At 31.4% G+C, this 24,098-nt stretch overlaps 1 protein-coding gene across 1 annotated transcript in view; it reads left to right on the forward strand.

Annotated features, from left to right (window-relative positions):
• The window catches only part of SNF4Agamma (SNF4/AMP-activated protein kinase gamma subunit), a 172,219-nt gene continuing 148,121 nt past the window's right edge, over positions 1-24,098 (forward strand). Inside the window, exon 1 of the mRNA XM_090161948.1 lies at positions 1-194. Coding sequence (XP_090018074.1) covers positions 129-194 — 66 coding nt within the window. The 5' untranslated portion in view covers positions 1-128. The remainder of the gene's footprint in view (positions 195-24,098) is intronic.

Below are 24,098 nucleotides of genomic sequence, written 5' to 3' on the forward strand. Positions count from 1 at the left end.
GGTGCGCTAAGCGAGGCGTTATTGTAGTATCGCAACGCGGCAAAGGACACGTGCCGAGCCAGCCATCCAACGAGTCTCTCGCGTCGAAAGCTTGTTGCTGGGGCCGTTTTCAAACACCCAAAACCCAAATGAAAATTAACCGCTTCTTGAAGGAGAATTCGCCGGCGTCCGGGAGAGCCACGGTCCATCCTTCGGTGAGTGCCTAGACTTTTACAAATAAACACAGCCTACTAAATTGTCGTACAGCTTCTCGATAAAAAATACTTTTTAAATATTGACCATTATCGATCGGTTCCCAGGTCTCATTCTAGGCGCGATGACATTGACCACCGTGGTCAACCAGATATGACCTCATTATAGTTTTTATAGGATCGTCATTTGATATTTATAGGCATTCTTACTATATGTTTTTTAGTTAAGTTTTAGTTAGTGATGGTGGATTTTGGGGAAAGGCTTATTTATAATAGTTTAATTTGAACTGAAGTTTTAAAACAATCTGGTAATATTAGTTTCTAGAATTTAAATATTTTTGTAGTAAAATAGGATGATATTTTCATATCATTTTAAGATATTAATTATTATTATTATTATTATTATTAATATTAATTATTATTATTATTATTAATTATTATTATTATTATTATTAATATTAATTATTATTATTATTATTATTAATATTTATTATTATTATTATTATTAATATTAATTAATATTATTAAGACTGTAGTGGGTTGAAGTTTTTTATTTAATTTTAGTCTTGTTCTTAAATTTCATAATTTAAAGAGGGTATATTTAAATGGAAAAATTGCCAGTTCAAATTGACGTGTTGTTGAAAATTCTACCTAATTTAAATAACTAGACTAGCTGGACGTTGGGCTTTGTAAAATTGATTTGACATTATCAAAATTAACCTCTGAATATAAAATAGTAAGCGTTTAAAATAAAATAGTAGTGGGTTGTAGTTTTTTATTTAATTTTCAATTATTCTTAAAATTCATAATTTAAAGAGAGTATATTTAAATCGAAAAATTGTCAGTAGAAATTGACGTGTTGTTAAAAATTCTACCTAATTTAAATAACTAGACTAGCTTGACTTGGGCTTTGTAAAATTGATTTGACATCATCAAAATTAACCTCTGAATATAAAATAGTAAGCGTTCAAAATAAAATATTTTGATTTAGCGGAGAGAGGCCGTAGAAACGACGCAAAAGCGTGCATCGCCTGAATGTTAGGCTCAGCTCGCAACTACCGCTGTAAATGTCAGGCAGCCTTATCAAAATATACTTTTTAATACGCGTACCACGAGTCCACAACGTCGGCGTTTATTGCGAAATGAAAAACTACCAATTATTTTTCATTTTGTAATTTTATTTCTAGGCGCTTTGCCAATTCTTTAAATTATTAACTTTTCTTTTAATTGATAGACTAATTTTACGGTTGCCAATATTAAATTATAATAAAATCTAATCAAGTGATTTCACTGACTTCAATTTGAAAATGTGCCCGAAAACATGAAACACTGACAGTTGTTAATGACATTTTTAATGAAACATGTAAATTTAAAATATTAAAATAACATGAAAATTTATAACATTGAAATAGCATAATAATTTAAAATATTAATATAACGTGCAAATTTAAAATATTAAAATAACAGGCAAATTTAAAATATTAAAATAACATGCAAATTTAAAATATTAAAATAACATGCAAATTTAAATTATAAAATATTAAAATAACATGCAAATTTAAATTATAAAACATTAAAATAACACACAAATTTTAATTTTTTAAATATTAAAATAACACAAATTTTAATTTTTAAAATATTAAAATGACACAAATTTTAATTTTTCAAATATTAAAATAACACAAATTTTAATTTTTCAAATAATAAAATAACACAAATTTTAATTTTTCAAATAAAAATAACATGCAAATATAAAATTTTAAAATATTAAAGTAACACGCAAATTTAAAATATTAAAATAACATGAAAATTTAAATTTTAAAATATTAAAATAACACGCAAATTTAAATTTTAAATTATTAAAATAACACGCAAATTTAAATTTTAAATTATTAAAATAACATGCAAATTTAAATATATTCAAAGCAGCCAAATTTAAAATTTTATCATATTAAAAAAACACGCAAATTTAAAATTTTATAATATTAAAATAAAATGCAAATTTAAAATATTAAAATAACATTAAAATATGCCGTTACAACAAGTCACCAAAATATTGTAAAGGGTAAAAATAATTTATGCTAATTAGGGGTACCTTAATCCGATCACGCCCAGTACACGATGCTTTAAAAAAAACGCCAATCAATCAATTATTTTGAAGTTTATCGAGCCTTAGGAACTAGACTCATTTGGCATAGTCGAATGATAAATATTGAAATCAGTAGCCGAAACGTATTAGGTATTCGCGCTGTATTCCGAAGCCGGCGATCGAATATATTAGCCAACGTTTCACTGACTAAATTAACATATTATTATAATGATTATGTAAGCGGATTCTGTTGAACAACGACTTAAAAATTCCCAACTGCAGGCGACCTCTAATAAAAAACAAACTTGACTGTCTTATCCGCTAAACATTTTGATATCAATTTAAACTGTCATTATACTTCTGATTAGATATAATTATCACGGGGATTGTTAATGATTTCAATAACATTCACGAGCTGACGCAACAACAATTGGAATAAATGGATTTATTTACTTTTTAAAACAATTTTGTGATTTTTAAAAGTTTTCCGTAGATTTGTATTTTTGTAGTATTTTTCAAGTTTTCAAACTCTTTAAATTCTTTAAATTATCAGATTTTGTAGTAGTTTGTGGGATATTTGAATAATATGAAATATTTGTGAAACTTTTGGCATAATAGCAGTTTATTAAAAAATGTGGCTCGAATTATTTTGGTATAAAAATTAATAAATTAATATTTAGACATATTTTGGTTTCAGACAAAATATACGATTACGCTGCATAAGTGTATCAGTTAGTCGAAATAATTACAATGCGTGGAGGTTAAGGTTAGGTTTAGATTACGCATAGGTTAAGTTTTTAGGTTATGGTTAGGCTTAGGTTCAGGTTTGGTTAATTTTGATTACTATATGAATACCAAGGTATTTAGGTTGAAAAACTACTTTAGCTTGCTAGATAATATAGAACAATAAAAATAAGGAACTGTTGCTAGCTTTAGTCACACGTCAAATGACTTGGACCACAAAAAATGCGTGGTCATTGTAGAAATGACTCTCAGTAGAACCTTTAGCACGCGGAAAATAGATTACTGAAACGGGTTTTCCCTCGAGTTCTTCGGTTTCCATAATAAAACTTGTAGACGCTAACGGTAATAGTAAGTGTAAGGATCTGTTGGCTAGCGTGGCTTGAATGGCTTTCGACCACCCTCCTACGCATTGTAAGTTGTAACCCGGTCACCTGATTTAAATGTATTTAAAGTCACTAGACAGGGTTGCCACGGTACCTGGAATTCCTGGAAAAGTCAGGGAATTTGAAATTGGGTATAAAAATCAGGGAAAAGTCAGGGAATTTGAATATGGGTATAAAAATCAGGGAAAAGTCAGGGAATTTGAATATGGGTATAAAAATCAGGGAAAAGTCAGGGAATTTGAATATGGGTATAAAAATCAGGGAAAAGTCAGGGAATTAAAATAATAAGTCTAAAAATCAGGGAAAGCCAGGGAATTTGAATATGGGTATAAAAATCAGGGAAAAGTCAGGGAATTTTAAAAATTAGTCTAAAAATCAGGGAAAAGTCAGGGAATTTTAAAAAATATTCTAAAAATCCGGGAAAAGTCAGGGAATTTAAAAAAAATTGTCTAAAAATCAGGGAAAGTCGGGGGAATTTGAATATGGGTATAAAAATCAGGGAAAAGTCAGGGAATTTTAAAAATTAGTCTAAAAATCAGGGAAAAGTCAGGGAATTTAAAAAAATATTCTAAAAATCCGGGAAAAGTCAGGGAATTTAAAAAAATTGTCTAAAAATCAGGGAAAGTCAGGGAATTTTAAAAATTAGTCTAAAAATCAGGGTAAAGTCAGGGAATTTAAAAAATTATTCTAAAAATCCGGGAAAAGTCAGGGAATTAAAAAAAAATAGTCTAAAGATCAGGGAAAGCCAGGGAATTTTTAAAATTAGTCTAAAAATCAGGGAAAAGTCAGGGAATTTTTAAAATTAGTCTAAAAATCAGGGAATTAAAAAATATATTCTTAAAATCAGGGAAAAGTCAGGGAATTAAAAAAAAGTCTAAAAATCAGGGACACTTTTTCTAAAATATAGGTTAAAAAATACAAAATCTTGACACAAAATAAGTCAGGGAAAATCTCCGGAGATGGTCAAGGAAAACCTGGAAAAGTCAGGGGATTTGATTGTGGAAAAAACCGTGGCAACCTTGCTAGATGACTTGGGTCTAAGTTGGTGCTTTAGGTAATTGGCCTAGCTGATTATTATTATTATTATCATTTAACTTCTGATAGGAGCCTACAAACTAAAAATACGTGATATAATGGTGTCAGAAAGGAGCCGAGTGTTTTTGGCAAGTACCCGTCACCATCTTCAGTTTGTACTCCAAAGGTCAGCAGATGGGTAAATACATCAACCGAGAAACAGGGCAGTAACTAACCGCGAATAACGAGTACCAGAGAGTTGACACCTGTCGCTTTCTTGAAAGAAAACGGTTTATAAAGCTAGTCGCTCGAAGTTAAGGGTTTCACAATTCCGATATAAAGTCGCGGAGAAACCGGGCAAAAAAAATTTGCATAGTGCCAAATCAGCGTTTTGGGGTGAGAACCCAAGGCTGGCCTTTATCTTGACGTCGGGGAAACGAACGTGATTGAACAGAAAGCGCCAAAAGAAAGTGGGAAAAAAATTTGCGAATTTCAAAATTCATACCGTAGAGCAATGCTAATAACTTATAGCAGGAATCCATACTTCTACTTGGAATGCTTATCGCGGCAGATTTTCGTCTCGATGTGGCTGACGGTTTTTTGACGATACTAACGTGGTTCACACTAGCCTTTAAGGACCGTTTTCGACCGTTTTGGAATGGTCAACTTGAATTGTTTTGAGCGACTTCGATAGAGTGATCGTTTAAAAATTGAATTATATTTTTGATTTCCCAAAACGATCGAAAACGGTTCTCAAAGTCTCTGCTGCGAACGCGACTTATGTTAACTTAACAAACAACAACGTGAGAGGGGAGCGCACGCAGAGGGGATTTTTTATCTCGTAGGCGGGGCCAAAGCCGTCAGAGTGATCTCACCATACGCGATGCGGCAGGACAAGCGTTCCAAGTAGAGGTATGTAGCACGTAAAACGTATGCTTTATTATAATGCTATTTATTTGTTGTAGTTAGACGTCGAGCACATACTATACATACAATGGCCCGGTAAATGAGCAATGTTGTCTTTTCGCGTTTTGTAAAAAAAGATTGTGCAGATAAACTCGCGAAAAATGGAATAAAATTTTAGATCTACGGTATAAATTATTTTCAGGTTTTCGTGGGAGCTTATGCATTTTTAGTTTAGTCTAAAATTTTATTCAATTTTTCAAAATCCGAAGATTTTATCAAAATCCGAAGATTTTATCAAAATCCGAAGATTTTATCAAAATCCGAAGATTTTATCAAAATCCGAAGATTTTATCAAAATCCGAAGATTTTATCAAAATCCGAAGATTTTATCAAAATCCGAAGATTTTATCAAAATCCGAAGATTTTATCAAAATCCGAAGATTTTATCAAAATCCGAAGATTTTATCAAAATCCGAAGATTTTATCAAAATCCGAAGATTTTATCAAAATCTAGAAATCCGGCAAGAAATCCGGAAATTCGACGCGAAATATTGAAATCCGACCAGAAATCTATAAAACCAGAAATCCGACGAAAAATCAAAAAATCCCGAAATCCGACGAAAAATCGTGTAATCCCAAAATCCAACGAAAAATCAAGAAATCCAGAAATCCGACGAAAAATCGTGAAATCCCAAAATCCAACGATAAATCGCAAAATCCAGAAATCCGACGAAAAATACGCGTACCACGAGTCCACAACGTCGGCGTTTATTGCGAAATGAAAAACTACCAATTATTTTTCATTTTGTAATTTTATTTCTAGGCGCTTTGCCAATTCTTTAAATTATTAACTTTTCTTTTAATTGATAGACTAATTTTACGGTTGCCAATATTAAATTATAATAAAATCTAATCAAGTGATTTCACTGACTTCAATTTGAAAATGTGCCCGAAAACATGAAACACTGACAGTTGTTAATGACATTTTTAATGAAACATGTAAATTTAAAATATTAAAATAACATGAAAATTTATAACATTGAAATAGCATAATAATTTAAAATATTAATATAACGTGCAAATTTAAAATATTAAAATAACAGGCAAATTTAAAATATTAAAATAACATGCAAATTTAAAATATTAAAATAACATGCAAATTTAAATTATAAAATATTAAAATAACATGCAAATTTAAATTATAAAACATTAAAATAACACACAAATTTTAATTTTTAAAATATTAAAATAACACAAATTTTAATTTTTAAAATATTAAAATGACACAAATTTTAATTTTTCAAATATTAAAATAACACAAATTTTAATTTTTCAAATAATAAAATAACACAAATTTTAATTTTTCAAATAAAAATAACATGCAAATATAAAATTTTAAAATATTAAAGTAACACGCAAATTTAAAATATTAAAATAACATGAAAATTTAAATTTTAAAATATTAAAATAACACGCAAATTTAAATTTTAAATTATTAAAATAACACGCAAATTTAAATTTTAAATTATTAAAATAACATGCAAATTTAAATATATTCAAAGCAGCCAAATTTAAAATTTTATCATATTAAAAAAACACGCAAATTTAAAATTTTATAATATTAAAATAAAATGCAAATTTAAAATATTAAAATAACATTAAAATATGCCGTTACAACAAGTCACCAAAATATTGTAAAGGGTAAAAATAATTTATGCTAATTAGGGGTACCTTAATCCGATCACGCCCAGTACACGATGCTTTAAAAAAAACGCCAATCAATCAATTATTTTGAAGTTTATCGAGCCTTAGGAACTAGACTCATTTGGCATAGTCGAACGATAAATATTGAAATCAGTAGCCGAAACGTATTAGGTATTCGCGCTGTATTCCGAAGCCGGCGATCGAATATATTAGCCAACGTTTCACTGACTAAATTAACATATTATTATAATGATTATGTAAGCGGATTCTGTTGAACAACGACTTAAAAATTCCCAACTGCAGGCGACCTCTAATAAAAAACAAACTTGACTGTCTTATCCGCTAAACATTTTGATATCAATTTAAACTGTCATTATACTTCTGATTAGATATAATTATCACGGGGATTGTTAATGATTTCAATAACATTCACGAGCTGACGCAACAACAATTGGAATAAATGGATTTATTTACTTTTTAAAACAATTTTGTGATTTTTAAAAGTTTTCCGTAGATTTGTATTTTTGTAGTATTTTTCAAGTTTTCAAACTCTTTAAATTCTTTAAATTATCAGATTTTGTAGTAGTTTGTGGGATATTTGAATAATATGAAATATTTGTGAAACTTTTGGCATAATAGCAGTTTATTAAAAAATGTGGCTCGAATTATTTTGGTATAAAAATTAATAAATTAATATTTAGACATATTTTGGTTTCAGACAAAATATACGATTACGCTGCATAAGTGTATCAGTTAGTCGAAATAATTACAATGCGTGGAGGTTAAGGTTAGGTTTAGATTACGCATAGGTTAAGTTTTTAGGTTATGGTTAGGCTTAGGTTCAGGTTTGGTTAATTTTGATTACTATATGAATACCAAGGTATTTAGGTTGAAAAACTACTTTAGCTTGCTAGATAATATAGAACAATAAAAATAAGGAACTGTTGCTAGCTTTAGTCACACGTCAAATGACTTGGACCACAAAAAATGCGTGGTCATTGTAGAAATGACTCTCAGTAGAACCTTTAGCACGCGGAAAATAGATTACTGAAACGGGTTTTCCCTCGAGTTCTTCGGTTTCCATAATAAAACTTGTAGACGCTAACGGTAATAGTAAGTGTAAGGATCTGTTGGCTAGCGTGGCTTGAATGGCTTTCGACCACCCTCCTACGCATTGTAAGTTGTAACCCGGTCACCTGATTTAAATGTATTTAAAGTCACTAGACAGGGTTGCCACGGTACCTGGAATTCCTGGAAAAGTCAGGGAATTTGAAATTGGGTATAAAAATCAGGGAAAAGTCAGGGAATTTGAATATGGGTATAAAAATCAGGGAAAAGTCAGGGAATTTGAATATGGGTATAAAAATCAGGGAAAAGTCAGGGAATTTGAATATGGGTATAAAAATCAGGGAAAAGTCAGGGAATTAAAATAATAAGTCTAAAAATCAGGGAAAGCCAGGGAATTTGAATATGGGTATAAAAATCAGGGAAAAGTCAGGGAATTTTAAAAATTAGTCTAAAAATCAGGGAAAAGTCAGGGAATTTTAAAAAATATTCTAAAAATCCGGGAAAAGTCAGGGAATTTAAAAAAAATTGTCTAAAAATCAGGGAAAGTCGGGGGAATTTGAATATGGGTATAAAAATCAGGGAAAAGTCAGGGAATTTTAAAAATTAGTCTAAAAATCAGGGAAAAGTCAGGGAATTTAAAAAAATATTCTAAAAATCCGGGAAAAGTCAGGGAATTTAAAAAAATTGTCTAAAAATCAGGGAAAGTCAGGGAATTTTAAAAATTAGTCTAAAAATCAGGGTAAAGTCAGGGAATTTAAAAAATTATTCTAAAAATCCGGGAAAAGTCAGGGAATTAAAAAAAAATAGTCTAAAGATCAGGGAAAGCCAGGGAATTTTTAAAATTAGTCTAAAAATCAGGGAAAAGTCAGGGAATTTTTAAAATTAGTCTAAAAATCAGGGAATTAAAAAATATATTCTTAAAATCAGGGAAAAGTCAGGGAATTAAAAAAAAGTCTAAAAATCAGGGACACTTTTTCTAAAATATAGGTTAAAAAATACAAAATCTTGACACAAAATAAGTCAGGGAAAATCTCCGGAGATGGTCAAGGAAAACCTGGAAAAGTCAGGGGATTTGATTGTGGAAAAAACCGTGGCAACCTTGCTAGATGACTTGGGTCTAAGTTGGTGCTTTAGGTAATTGGCCTAGCTGATTATTATTATTATTATCATTTAACTTCTGATAGGAGCCTACAAACTAAAAATACGTGATATAATGGTGTCAGAAAGGAGCCGAGTGTTTTTGGCAAGTACCCGTCACCATCTTCAGTTTGTACTCCAAAGGTCAGCAGATGGGTAAATACATCAACCGAGAAACAGGGCAGTAACTAACCGCGAATAACGAGTACCAGAGAGTTGACACCTGTCGCTTTCTTGAAAGAAAACGGTTTATAAAGCTAGTCGCTCGAAGTTAAGGGTTTCACAATTCCGATATAAAGTCGCGGAGAAACCGGGCAAAAAAAATTTGCATAGTGCCAAATCAGCGTTTTGGGGTGAGAACCCAAGGCTGGCCTTTATCTTGACGTCGGGGAAACGAACGTGATTGAACAGAAAGCGCCAAAAGAAAGTGGGAAAAAAATTTGCGAATTTCAAAATTCATACCGTAGAGCAATGCTAATAACTTATAGCAGGAATCCATACTTCTACTTGGAATGCTTATCGCGGCAGATTTTCGTCTCGATGTGGCTGACGGTTTTTTGACGATACTAACGTGGTTCACACTAGCCTTTAAGGACCGTTTTCGACCGTTTTGGAATGGTCAACTTGAATTGTTTTGAGCGACTTCGATAGAGTGATCGTTTAAAAATTGAATTATATTTTTGATTTCCCAAAACGATCGAAAACGGTTCTCAAAGTCTCTGCTGCGAACGCGACTTATGTTAACTTAACAAACAACAACGTGAGAGGGGAGCGCACGCAGAGGGGATTTTTTATCTCGTAGGCGGGGCCAAAGCCGTCAGAGTGATCTCACCATACGCGATGCGGCAGGACAAGCGTTCCAAGTAGAGGTATGTAGCACGTAAAACGTATGCTTTATTATAATGCTATTTATTTGTTGTAGTTAGACGTCGAGCACATACTATACATACAATGGCCCGGTAAATGAGCAATGTTGTCTTTTCGCGTTTTGTAAAAAAAGATTGTGCAGATAAACTCGCGAAAAATGGAATAAAATTTTAGATCTACGGTATAAATTATTTTCAGGTTTTCGTGGGAGCTTATGCATTTTTAGTTTAGTCTAAAATTTTATTCAATTTTTCAAAATCCGAAGATTTTATCAAAATCCGAAGATTTTATCAAAATCCGAAGATTTTATCAAAATCCGAAGATTTTATCAAAATCCGAAGATTTTATCAAAATCCGAAGATTTTATCAAAATCCGAAGATTTTATCAAAATCCGAAGATTTTATCAAAATCCGAAGATTTTATCAAAATCTAGAAATCCGGCAAGAAATCCGGAAATTCGACGCGAAATATTGAAATCCGACCAGAAATCTATAAAACCAGAAATCCGACGAAAAATCAAAAAATCCCGAAATCCGACGAAAAATCGTGTAATCCCAAAATCCAACGAAAAATCAAGAAATCCAGAAATCCGACGAAAAATCGTGAAATCCCAAAATCCAACGATAAATCGCAAAATCCAGAAATCCGACGAAAAATCCCGAAATCCGACGAGAAATCTTGAAATCCAGCGTGAAATCCCGTACACATTTTTGGCGAATGTCCGACCTCTAAACATTTCGATATTTAGCTGATATACTTTGGTTTATTTAAAAATAATTCCAATAAAAATTAAGAAATTAGTGCAAATTTAAAAATTAAAGTTTATTATGATTACCGAGATAAAAAAACAGGTTAAGCGACCGTTCGAAAACGTGTACTTGTGAACTTGTAAGAGTGTAAATGAAACACAGTGAAGCTACGTCTACAAATTTTACCACGTTTTTTATACCAGGAAGGGGTTTAACATATCTATTGCGAACAACGTTTTTCGTCGTGTTTTTAAGAGGTGTATTCGAGAGTACAGAATAAGCTCAAAAGTGCACCCAATTGCGCTTACAACCATACGTTTTGCACCCTCCCCCTGTGCCACCCAGGCTACGCCACTGACTAGCCACTGGAGTTGTAAAAACTACTTAAAACTGATATTAAATTATTTATGCTATTTTTGTAAACGCTGTATTCAGTGATTATACCTTTACTATAAATGTGTCGGTGGAATGTGTTCAATGTGTAGGTGTAACTTATTCGGACACATTTTACACTGCTTTCATACGGGTCAGTGAAAGTAAAACATGGTTGCCACACGTCAGGGAAATCAGGGAAAAGTCAGGCAATTTAAAAATGGGCCTAAAAGTCGAGGAATTTAAATTTTTTGTAAAAAGTCAGGGAAAATTTAGGGAAGGTAATTTTACTCTAGCTATCTGACAAATTCTATGTTAAGTTAAAAGGAGCCACCTATGGACTGCATTGTAAAGGATTATATAATTAGCGAATAAGTAGATAAGTCCATAATGAAAAGGTATAATAAAGCTAAACCCTAAATAAATTTGAAGAAATTTAAAAACTTACTAATAGCTCGTACCGATAGGTCTTCGAGCAAACAAAATGACGCGAAACTCGGACCAAATTGATCTTCGAGTGAAAAACTAAATTAAATTAAATTAAATAGCCAGAAATTCCAACGGTAGACCGGTTTCATACTATTTGGGACTCGTCAGTACCGTGCGGAAAATCTGGCTCGCGACTATAACACCGAAAAGAGAAACTAAGCCTAAACATTAAAAAATTCAAAACGAGTTGCATAGCAACGGAAAGCCGAATAGGGGGAGAGTGGTGGAGATTAGGTAAATTTGTAGGGTTTAGCTTTATTATCCCTTTTCATAATGGACTTATCTACTTATTCGCTAATTATATAATCCTTGACAAATTCTACGATTATTATTATTTTAACGTTGCAATAATACTTTTGTACTGAAATGTAGGTTGATTTCAATTTATAAACTTCTGACAAAAGCTAAAAATTGTTTAATTTGTTTTTAAAAAGTCAGGGAAAATCTCTTAAAATCGTCAGGGAAAACTGGGAATAGTCAGGGAATTTGAATCTGAAAATATGGTAGCAACCCTGTAAAAATAACGCTTACTTCGATAATAACCAATTTTAAAATTTTGTTTTTCGTCACCCTCTTTGACGCTGAGAGCCATCCTTTGATGCGTAACCACGGCGAGTGTAGTATTCACCGTAGAATGATTTCAGTTAGTTTTTGCGTCTTGCACCGTGTAGCTGGCGTTAAATTTACAAATTTCATCCTTTTTCAAGTGAGAAATGAATTTGAAACACTATTTGAACCTTATCACATTATTCCTAATCGTTATCCGCGACCGAAATGAGTCTAGGTGGCGTAACGGCGCCAGCTTCTCCGAGGTAGCGCCTATGATCTAGCGTCTGCTACAGACAATTTAAAAAGTCCCAAGAACGTTTTTTTCTTAAATAAACTTGTCAAAATATAAGCAAACGATGCAAAAATTATATTAAAATGCAAGTATCATTATTTATAAAGTCAAATTTACGAATAACGATGAGGAAAAACTAATAGCGTCTGCTTTAGCCGCTACCTATCTAGGTTTCCATGGCGAACCAAAGGGGGCGTTGCGATAGTTTTCGGTCGCGAATAGTGAAATGTAACCAGCGTTGGACGTAAGGATATTTCTTTAGTAGTCACTGACTAGGGGGGGGGGGTAAAAATGGGGGTATAAAAACAAGTACGACATCCAACATTTTGCTTTACCCGTCAGTTGAATTAGGAGTTTATTATCATTTGAGTTACATGACTTTGGCCGATCACTTTCTTAAAATAAAATGAGATTGATGAATGATGAATTTATGATACGCCATATTCGCCATTATTTATGAATTTTTAGGGAAACTTTTCACTAGTCAAATTAATAATAATAATAATAATAATATATATTTTGTTGAGGAGAATAGTTATTTAGTTTACAATGTGCAGGCCAAGTCGTAACTTGACTAGTGGGCCGCCAGATTTCGATTAATTTTAGTAGTCAGAGCATTTATTTTAGGAGTCAAATGCTAGTGCCTTATGTCCAACCCTGAACGTAACCCCTCCAAACATGATTTGCGTGAATGTTTAAACCAATACCGGTACATAACCGTGGATCCAAGTTAAAAAGGGGTAATGAGAATTCGTACTGAAAAAAAAGCTAAAATAATGTTCGAAAAAAAACCCCAAAAGAAGAGAGATGGATGGGCTCTGTACAGAAGAGAATTCAAGGCCACCAGGCGGAGAGGGGGGGATGCGCCCTGGCAGTTATTCTATCGGCCTTGTCTTTCTAGACAGCGCTGACAAACGCGAGCTGCGAGATTAGTCAACATAATCCGGTCTCAATGCCGAGGCTCCTTTATCTCCGCCGTCAACCGAGATCAGTCGCTTCGCAAGTTGGGACAAAAAATGAGCCAATTCGCGTAAAAGCGTAACTGTTTATGCGCGTTTCAATTTCAAGGTCAATTTCTGCGGAGCCAAGTCCGCTGCCGACAAAGATTAGAGATTATTTATAAGTACTGGCGACAGACAGCGTGAACATGGTATAGAAGACTACTTTCTGTGTTTACATTCTCGGATTAGGCCGGTTTTATTGATTGAAACTGGCTGGAATTGAAACCGACTTAAAGGCCGACTACATAGTTATTCGGTTTTCTCTGTCTTTCACTGGAAGCTGGCTCGCTGCAAGACACATGTGCTATGCACTCAGCCAACTACCAGTGAAAAACAGAGTAAACCGAATAACTATGTAGTCGGCCTTTAAACTGGGTTGCAAGGTCTAGCGAGACGTTGAATTGTGGGAGGAGCTTAGAGAATCCCTGCCCTTCTGATAACCTTAATTGTAAAAATCAATGGAAATCAACAATAAATTGTAAAAATCAATGGAAATCAACAATAAATTGTAAAAATCAATGGAAATCAACAATAAATTTTAAAAATCAATAGAAATCAGCAATAAATTGCAAAAATCAATGGAAATCAACAATAAGTTGTAAAAATCAATGTAAATCAGCAATACATTGCAAAAATCAATGGAAATCAACCAGTGGCGTAGCCAGGATTTTGTTTCGGGGGGGGTCACGCTATTGAGAACATAAGTAAAAAAATATTTGTACGTACGACCATACGTTTCGGGGGGGCATGTGCCCCCCCTGGCTACGCCACTGAAATCAACAATAAATTGTAAAAATCAATAGAAATCAAAAAGAAATTGTTAAAATCAATGGAATTCAGCAATAAATTAGAAAAATCAATGGAAATCAGCATTAATTTGCAAAAATCAATGGAAATCAGCAATAAATTGCAAAAATCAATGTAAATCACTACGAAACTATAGTGGAAATCACCGAATGACTTTCGAAAATCAGTAATCAGTGTACAAAGATTTAACGAATGACGACCCCCCCCCCCCCCCCGAGATATGCAGATCTGGGATTCGGATTCTTCTTCGAAGTTCCAATTTTTGGTGAATAATAAGCTTTACTAAAAATAAGACGAAATCGGAACGCTTGGGTAAACAAAGTTCGCATCTCAAATATTAAATTTTCCATCTCATCCCCAACAAGGAAGAGAAAGATAGTTGGAAGGTTTGCCGTTCCCCGGAGAATCCGAATTCCGAAAGCGATAGAATAGACGATCTTTTCGGGAATAAGTAATCACGAAATATGGCCCGTTGCTAAGGGACGCCTAATTGGGCCATTCCAAGCGGCCCACTCGGTTGCCACGACAACGACGGAGCGAACAGATTTTAAACCAGTTTAGAAATTCGGGTCCGGGGTAAAATTCGTTTACGGAGAAGGTTTTACATTAGAATACTAAAACAAAATGTTATCCCATAATATTTTTCATCGTGTGAAGCTCAACTTGAAGCTACAAGAATTTCATATTGATTATTACTTTCAAAAATATAGATATTGTTCCGATATTATGCTGTCATTCCGCTGTTAAATTAAAACTTGAGTTTCGAATAGATTCTTAGGATTTCGCCGCCATCTTGGAAAATGGTGACCAAAATCTACAAAAACACCTATAACTTCTGTTCTATTGGTCGGAGAGATGTGGCCTTAGTGATATCAGATAGATAGTGATATCAAATATTATTTCCCCATGTTAAAGAGTAGTCAACAGATTTGCATATAGTTGTATTTTTGACGGTGGTCCTTGGGAACTCCAAGTCAGAAGGGTCACTGACTCGTGATGAGTGAAAATTAAATAAATATATATACATACGACAATTGTGGGTCCTGGTACCCCTCTTTGACTGATTTCAGGGTGGCCACTGTTCCTATATTTCCTAATTTTTCCTTTAATTTCATTACATTTCCTATAATACCCTATATTTTAACTGGAAAGTCTTAAGATATTAAAATAGTTAATTTGCCATTATAGATATTATCTTTTTTCGAAAAAAGTTATATTTTTAATCAATAATAATTTTTTCATTTATCAACTTTATAAACAATTTTAACAACCGTTTTCTCTTATTGTGTAATTAATTTTCTCCTATTTTTCCTTTTTTCTACCAAATTTTTCTACCAATTTTTTCTATATTTACCTATACTTTACTGATAAATTTCCTATAATTCCTTTAAAGGATTTTTAAATATTCTGTGGTCACCCTGCGCTTTATTTCGAGGGTCCTATCATTTATTTTGAGAGCAAATGACCCCCGGACTGTCCCTAATTACCAGTCTAGTGGTCAAAAATGTATAAGAAACTGAAGGTAAAATTTTACTTCGAATTTAATTTGGTTTACGCGAAATATCTCCAATACTGCTATTTATAACAACGCACTCGCGCATCTTGTTGATCAAACCGGTTGTACCAGAAATAAAACTATTAATAAAAGTATTTCGACTAAATCTTTACACCCCATTTTATTTTCCAGTAATAAAAAGTGGAGAATTTGTGAACTGTATCGTGGGAAATGATATTTAAAATAAATCTTGGAATTTTCTCGTTTATACGAAATAAAACAAGTATTCCAACCTGATTTTCTCACGGATAGTCGTCATATTCAATAAAACTAACGCAAATAAAGAAATCAACACAAAATAAATGTGTAAAACTATAAATTATCCGACTTTTATCACCTTTAAAATCAGCGGTATTTTACCCAATAGGAGCTTCAATAAAACATCTCCAAGAAAATCGCAAGTTACTGTTTTATAGTTATTGTTGAAATAATGGAAACTTTTCGCCTATAAACAGAACGTCGACTTTTTGCTAAGCCTTAATCTGTCAAAAAAAGCTACCTGGAAACACTTGTTGCATATCGTGCAGGTGAAAAGTTTCTATTATTTCAACAATCACTATAAAACAGTTATTTGCATGTCCTGGATCTCGGGTATATTACTTTTTGGCGATTTCCTTGAAGATGTTTTATTGAAGCACCTATTGAATTCACTGTAACCACAAATATATAATATTATCCAACTTTCAATTAATTTTCGTCAAATATATTAATTTTTTTAATTTTTAACGGTATAGTCGAGCCAAAATTTTATAACCCGTGTGATCATACGTAACATATTGCTTATAAGTATGCCATACATGCATTTTCTTTAATGACGTAAATTACGTCACTTCCAACTTCGTGACCAACTATCAACGTTATTAGTAGAGATGTGCCGAGGGGCAGGTCACTTCCTTGATTAACGACGCACCCCTCGAAAGATTAAATCAGATTTAATCGTGATTATTTTTATTAAATTCAATTTAATCATGATTAGGTTGATTTAATCACGTTTAATTATGATTAGAATGTTTAAATCTGATTTAAATGATTAAATCTGTTTAAAATTATTAAATGATTAAATCTGTTTAAAATGATTAAATCTGTTTAAATCTGTTTAAAATGATTAAATCTGTTTAAATCTGTTTAAAATGATTAAATCTGTTTAAAATGATTAAATCCTGATTGAAACGATTAAATCATGATTAGTATGATTAAATTGCAATTAGAAATTAGTGTGAGAATCAAACACAATTGCGATAGAACCATCAATATTAATAATTAATATTAAATTATCGTACTTTAGTTTTGATTTTAATTATAAAATCTCGATTCAACCGATTATATCTGATTAAAATGATTAAATCTGATTAAAAAGATTATATCGTGATTAGAATGATTAAATCTGATTAAAATGATTATATCGTGATTAGAATGATTAAATCTCGTTTAAATCGTGATTAGATTTTTTAATCTTGATTACCCTGATTTAATCATTTTACTATGATTAAGACGCACAGAAAATGGAAGTGATCATTTTACATTTTACATTTTGAGTTTCTGGGAAACTATTTTGCATTTTACATTTTACATTTTGAGTTTCTAGGAAACTATTTTGCATTTTACATTTTACATTTTGAGTTTCTAGGAAACTATTTTGCATTTTACATTTTACATTTTGAGTTTCTAGGAAACTATTTTGCATTTTACATTTTACATTTTGAGTTTCTAGGAAACTATTTTGCATTTCACATTTTACATTTTGAGTTTCTAGGAAACTATTTTGCATTTTAAATTTTACATTTTACTTTTTGAGTTTCTAGGAAACTATTTTGCATTTTACATTTTACATTTTACATTTGGAGTTTCTAGGAAACTATTTTGCATTTTACATTTGGAGTTTCTAGGAAACTATTTTGCATTTTACATTTGGAGTTTCTAGGAAACTATTTTGCATTTTACATTTTATTTTTTGAGTTTCTAGGAAACTATTTTGCATTTTACCTAATGCATTTTGTCGGTTTGATATGTGTAACAACATTTTCAAAATGTTTTTCAAAATGTTTTTTCAAAATGTTTTTTCAAAATGTTTTTTCAAAATGTTTTTTCAAAATGCTTTTTCAAAATGTTTTTTCAAAATGTTTTTACACTGGTACGATCATCGCAGCTCTTGTAGAGAAAGTTCGTCTGCTATTTACTCCAAAGTGATAATAGATGGCGATACTCAGTTACTCATGCACTTACTTGGAAGCAGACGAACATTCATTTTCCACGCTCGCTACGAGGATGTTTTTGAAATCTCTACGTAATTATTATTAATTAATAATTAATAATAATGTTCGCCGCGTGTACAATAAATTCATTGTAAATGCATGCGACTAATAAAAAGCCAACAGAGTGCATTTGTAAAAACATTTTGCTTTTTGAAAAACCATTTTTTAGGAGTCGAGTTATTGAATCGGATTTTGAAAACGGCCAGAATTACTCGCTCATTTCTGGCTTTTACAATCTATTTTCAGCTCGTACTTGACGATCGCGATATTTAGTTTCTATGGCAACCTTTTCAACAGAGCACCACCTTCCTACGCACTGTAACCCGACCACCTGAGTTAAGGCATTAAAATTCGCTAGATGACTTGGGCCTAAGGTGGTGCCTTGGGTTTTAGCTTAGCTGAAATGAAAGACTTATAAGAATTTTCTATTTTTGGCTCTCGTTGATATTTTTTCCGCGTACTTTACGTACGGCATTATCAGTAACGTAGCTTCTGCTTTTGAATCCTTTTGGTCATTTATTTTCGCAAGATTAATTCCTTAGATACGGAAGATATTACCAATCTCGCCAATGTATTCGCCCCATAAATAAGATCGCCTGCCAAGCTCCTAAGCTCCGAGGATAAACAAACATTCCGGGAGATTGGCTGCGACTCGAACGTGTATGTTGACGCTTCGGCTTCATTCTCTTTTCGAAGCGATAAATACACAAATATTTATAAATAAATAAACAAACATTTATAAATAATTAAACAAATATTTATAAATAAATACACAAATATTTATAAATAAATACACAAATATTTATAAATAAATACACAAATATTTATAAATAAATACACAAATATTTATAAATAAATCGTCGTTCCGCTTCAATTATGAAAGCGTAAATATTTATTAATAACCATCTACTGTATAGTATAGGTAGTCTTTAAGTCTTTCGTATCGAATGACCGAAGAATTTGGAGTAATATCGATAGTAACTAATAATTGCTTTTGACTGACCCAGAAAATTTAAAAAAAAATGTATCGGCGCTAAAATATCTAAATAGTGAACTTTGAAATTTGAAAAAAAATCTGAATCGTGAACTTGATAATTTAAAAAAAATCTTAATCGTGAACTTGGAAATTTGTAAAAAAAATCTTAATCGTGAACTTGATAATTTAAAAAATCTTAATCGCGAACTTAATAATTTAAAAAATATATTAATCGTGAACTTGATCATTTAAAAAATCTTAATCGTGAACTTGATCATTTAAAAAATCTTAATCGTGAGCTTGAAAAATCTAAATCGTGAACTTGGAAATTTAGTAAAATTTTAATAGTGAACTGGAAAATTTAGAAAAAATATTAGTCATGAACTTGGAAATTTAGTAAAATTTTAATAGTGAACTGGAAAATTTAGAAAAAATATTAGTCATGAACTGGGAAATTTAGAAAAAATATTAGGTATGAACTGGGAAATTTAGAAAAATATTAGTCATGAACTGGGAAATTTAGAAAAATCTGAATAGTGAACTGGAAATTAAAAAACAAATCATAAATGAAAACTGGGAAATTTAAAAAATCTTAATGGTGAACTTTAAAATTTTAAATTTAAAATTCAATAGTAAACTTGCAAATTTGGGACCTTAAACATTTAGAAAAACATGAATAGTGAATTTGGATCTTTTTAAAAATTTTAATAGTGATGCTTTAAAAGTGGAAAACCAACTAGATGACAGAACTTATAATTAAAATTATAACTAACAAATTTTAAAAAATCTAGATGCTAAAAATTGTTAAAAATCTGGATAAAGAATTTGAGAAATTTTTACATAAAATCTGAATGCGAATTCAAATAAAAATTTAAAAATCTGAGGAAAAACCTTGATAGCGTATATTGCCGGAGCTAATTATAATAATCACCAGCTACGCTAATACCCTTGGCACCACCTTAGGCACAAGTCATCTAGCGACTTATACTGCTATTAAACAGGTGGCCGGGTTACAACGCGTAGGAGGGTGGTGGAAAGCCCTTCATTCCAGGCGAGCCAACAGCTCCCTACACTCACTATTACCGTTAACCTCTACAAGTTTTTACGGAAAGGAGAAACTGAAGAACTCGGGGGAAAACCCCTTTAACCAGGGGGGGAGAGAACTTGCAAACTTTACGCGGAAGGAGGGGTTCCGAGTTTTCACCCAGTGCCACAAGCTGCGATCGGACCAAGCTTCACTCCGCCACCCCAAAGAAGATTATTTTAATTTTGTAAATCCCCCTTGACGATTTTCTGCATACTTTACTCGCGTTCAATTCTGTTTGTACTTTAGGGATTAACATAACTAAATAATAATAAACCGAATCTTCTTAAAAATATAGAAAGTAATAAATAATATCCTTGTACATCCTTAAGGGGGAAGACTACAGTGGCCATTGTCTACTTTCGCGCTATTTCAAGCTGAACTCTGTTAATTTGGTATTTTAACTTATAAAATTAATATTTAAGTGTAGAACAGCCTCTTGTTTAGTGCTTAAAATAATTTTGACAATTGTAAATTTAAAAGTAATTAAATTATTACGTTTTAATTCGGACCCCCGGAGCTAAACAAGTTGGGCAAGTGCCCATACTACCCTTCAGTTATGACCTTATATCTCGTTAACTATTAATATTAGAATTATAAAAATTATTTTAAGCACTAGAGGAAGAATCAGGCTAATAAGAAAAATATAATTAAATTATGTAATTGTTAAAACAGTAACGTTCAGCTTGAACGAAAAAGAGGCTTTTAATGTATTCTTCCCCCTTAAGAACGTGTTGCTAAGAAAGGGTTTTCGAACTATTTCCCAAACGAAACAGAAAAGGAGAACTTTTGGCGAGTTGACCGGCTTTTAATCCCACCCGAAATCCGTCCCAAAAATGTTTTGGCGGGAGTTTTGGCACCCACGCGACTTCGGTACCACTTTTTCCTCAATTCTTCATCTCTTTTCAACATTCAAGGCACAGAGAATTTTCAAAGTAGAGAGACTTAATCTTTAAATAACCCCCTTGCCCGCCGCAGAGAGGGGAAAAAACGTCTTCGAATAAAAAATAAAATGAAAAACACCGGGAGGAAAGAAAAACAAGTTGTAAAATGGCGATTATGGTCCGGCGCTTACGTCGCCATCTACATTCGTCAAGATAACATTCAAAATTTTAAATATTGATTTACTACTCAATTTTTTTTATCGACTTCATTTTATTAATTTTAATTTATTATTGATTTCATTTTATTAAATTAAATTTATTTATGATTTCATTTTATTAATTTTAATTTATTATGCATGTAATTATTAATTTTAATTTATTATGCATGCAATTCTTAATTTTAACATGGATGTAATTCTAAATTTTAACGTGCATGTAATTCTTAATTTTAAAATGCATGATTGCATGTAATTCTTAATTTGAACATCCATGATTGAATGTAATTCTTAATTTTAACATGCATGATTGCATTTAATTCTTAATTTTACAATGCATGTAATTCTAAATTTTAACGTGCATGTAATTCTAAATTTTACAATGCATGTACTTCTTAATTTTAACATGCATGATTGCCTGTACTTCTTAATTTTAACATGCATGATTGCCTGTAATTCTTAATTTTAACATCCATGATTGCATGTAATTCTTAATTTTAACATGAATGATTGCCTGTAATTCTTAATTTTAATATTAATATATTATTAATTTAAATATTAATATATTCTTAATTTAAATAATAATATATTCTTAATTTAAATATTAATATATTCTTAATTTAAATATTAATATATTCTTAATTTAAATATTAATATATTCTTAATTTTAATATTAATATATTCTTAATTTAAATATTAATATATTCTTAATTTTAATATTAATATATTCTTAATTTAAATATTAATATAATCTTAATTTAAATAGTAATATATTCTTAATTTTAATTTCATATTCGTGTAGTTCTTAATTACAATGTAACACTAATTTAATGATCAATTTTAATTTAAGATTAATTTCATTCAATAATAATTTAATTCTCAATTTTAGTTTAATATTAATTTAATTCAATAATAATTTAATTCTCAACTTTAATTCAATAATAATTTAATTCTCAACTTTAATTCAATAATAATTTAATTCTCAACTTTAATTCAATAATAATTAAATTCTCAATTTCAGTTTAATATTAATTTAATTCAATAATAATTAAATTCTCAATTTCAGTTTAATATTAATTTAATTCAATTATAATTAAACTCTCAATTTCAGTTTAATATTAATTTAGATCAATAATAATTTAATTATCAACTTTAATTCAATAATAATTTAGTTCAATAATAATTTAATTATTAACTTTAATTCAATAATAATTTAATTATCAACTTTAATTCAATAATAATTCAATTCTCAACTTTAATTCATTAATAATTTAATTCTCAATTTCAGTGTAATATTAGTTTTATACTAAAAATCCGCTTTTAAATTTCACCTCCAGCCCCATTAGAACAGACAGCGACGAAGCCCTACTTAGCCTGGGAGCCAATTCGCAAATACGGGCCAACCAAAACGAAATGGTACTTTATCGGAGTATAATTCCGGCGCCATCTCTGCCCGAGGCGCCGGTCTGCGAAGAAGAAGAATATGAAAATCGCAACGTGGGTCTCGCGAATGGTTTGAACCAATGAGAGGAGAGGGAAACCCTTTGAATCCCTGTCATCCCCCCCGAAAACGCACCGCAGCGAAAATCGCCTCGTGCTCTTTATTTACTTCGCTTAAATTTTACTTTTCAACGCTCCTCAGCTCCGATCTCTCTCGCGTCAAATTTCCGTTGATACTTTAAAGGAAACCATTGTGTTGTTATTGGGATTCATTTTTATTAAGTTTTATCGCGAAGTTTGAGAAAGTGGATTTTTGGATATAGTCCCATTTATAAGAAGTCATTTAAGAACTGTCAAAATCGCTTTCGCACGGTTGACAGGCCACGACGCCAACTTCAAAATGGTACGTTCACGATCATTTCTTCCTTTTGGCATTTTATAAATTTACAATTTCTTGGGTTCGTAAATTGGTCGCGGCCGAAGCAAATGAACCGAAGTTATCAGACTGCTATAGTCCCCATGTTGGAGGCGTTTTCCTTATGAAGTTACATTTTGACCTCGAATTTGAAATTTTGTGAGCTCCTAGGCCGAAAAAAAAAACGTTTTTGTTTTTATGAAACCATTTTTTATACATAGAAATAGCTATACCAACAATTCCCAAGTGCACATTATCACATCAAAAGACGGGGATGGAAATTAGCTTTAATTTGACTCGATTTTCTCTTAATTTTCATAAGGAAAACGCCCTCTGATTCAGAGCGCTATTTCGATAACTTCGGTTCATTTACTTCTGGTCGCGCGTAATAAGTTCTTTGAAACAGAAATATATTGCTAAACAATCGACGAGTTTGAATAACCATATTAGTTAGTTCAGTTAAGGACTAGTTGAGGGTTCCGAACACGAATCCCTCAGTGGTAATCTCCCAAAAGCTAACTTTTTAGTGTGCAAACATTAATAAAATAATTACGAAATATTGTGTGATAACAATAATGTATGTATCCTCGAAGTTGTAGATTTGGCGCGAAAATAGCCAAAAAATTGGAGCCTGAGCTGAGAGTTAAAATGATTCCGAGCCCAATGAAAATTCCTTTGCAATTATTTATGGTAACTGTTAATGGCAATGATTTTTGGTAAATTATAATGACAATGATTTTTGATAATTTTTAATGACAATGATTTTTGATAATTTTTAATGACAATGATTTTTGATAATTTTTAATGGCAATGATTTTTGTTAACTTTTAATAAAAAATAATTTTTGGTAACTTAATGACAATGATTTTTGAAAATTTTTAATGGCAACGATTTTTGGTAACTTTCAACAGAGC

The sequence above is a fragment of the Leiobunum rupestre genome, chromosome 10 (assembly GCF_980474605.1).
Source record: "Leiobunum rupestre chromosome 10, qqLeiRupe1.1.hap1, whole genome shotgun sequence".
Lineage (NCBI taxonomy): Eukaryota > Metazoa > Arthropoda > Arachnida > Opiliones > Sclerosomatidae > Leiobunum > Leiobunum rupestre.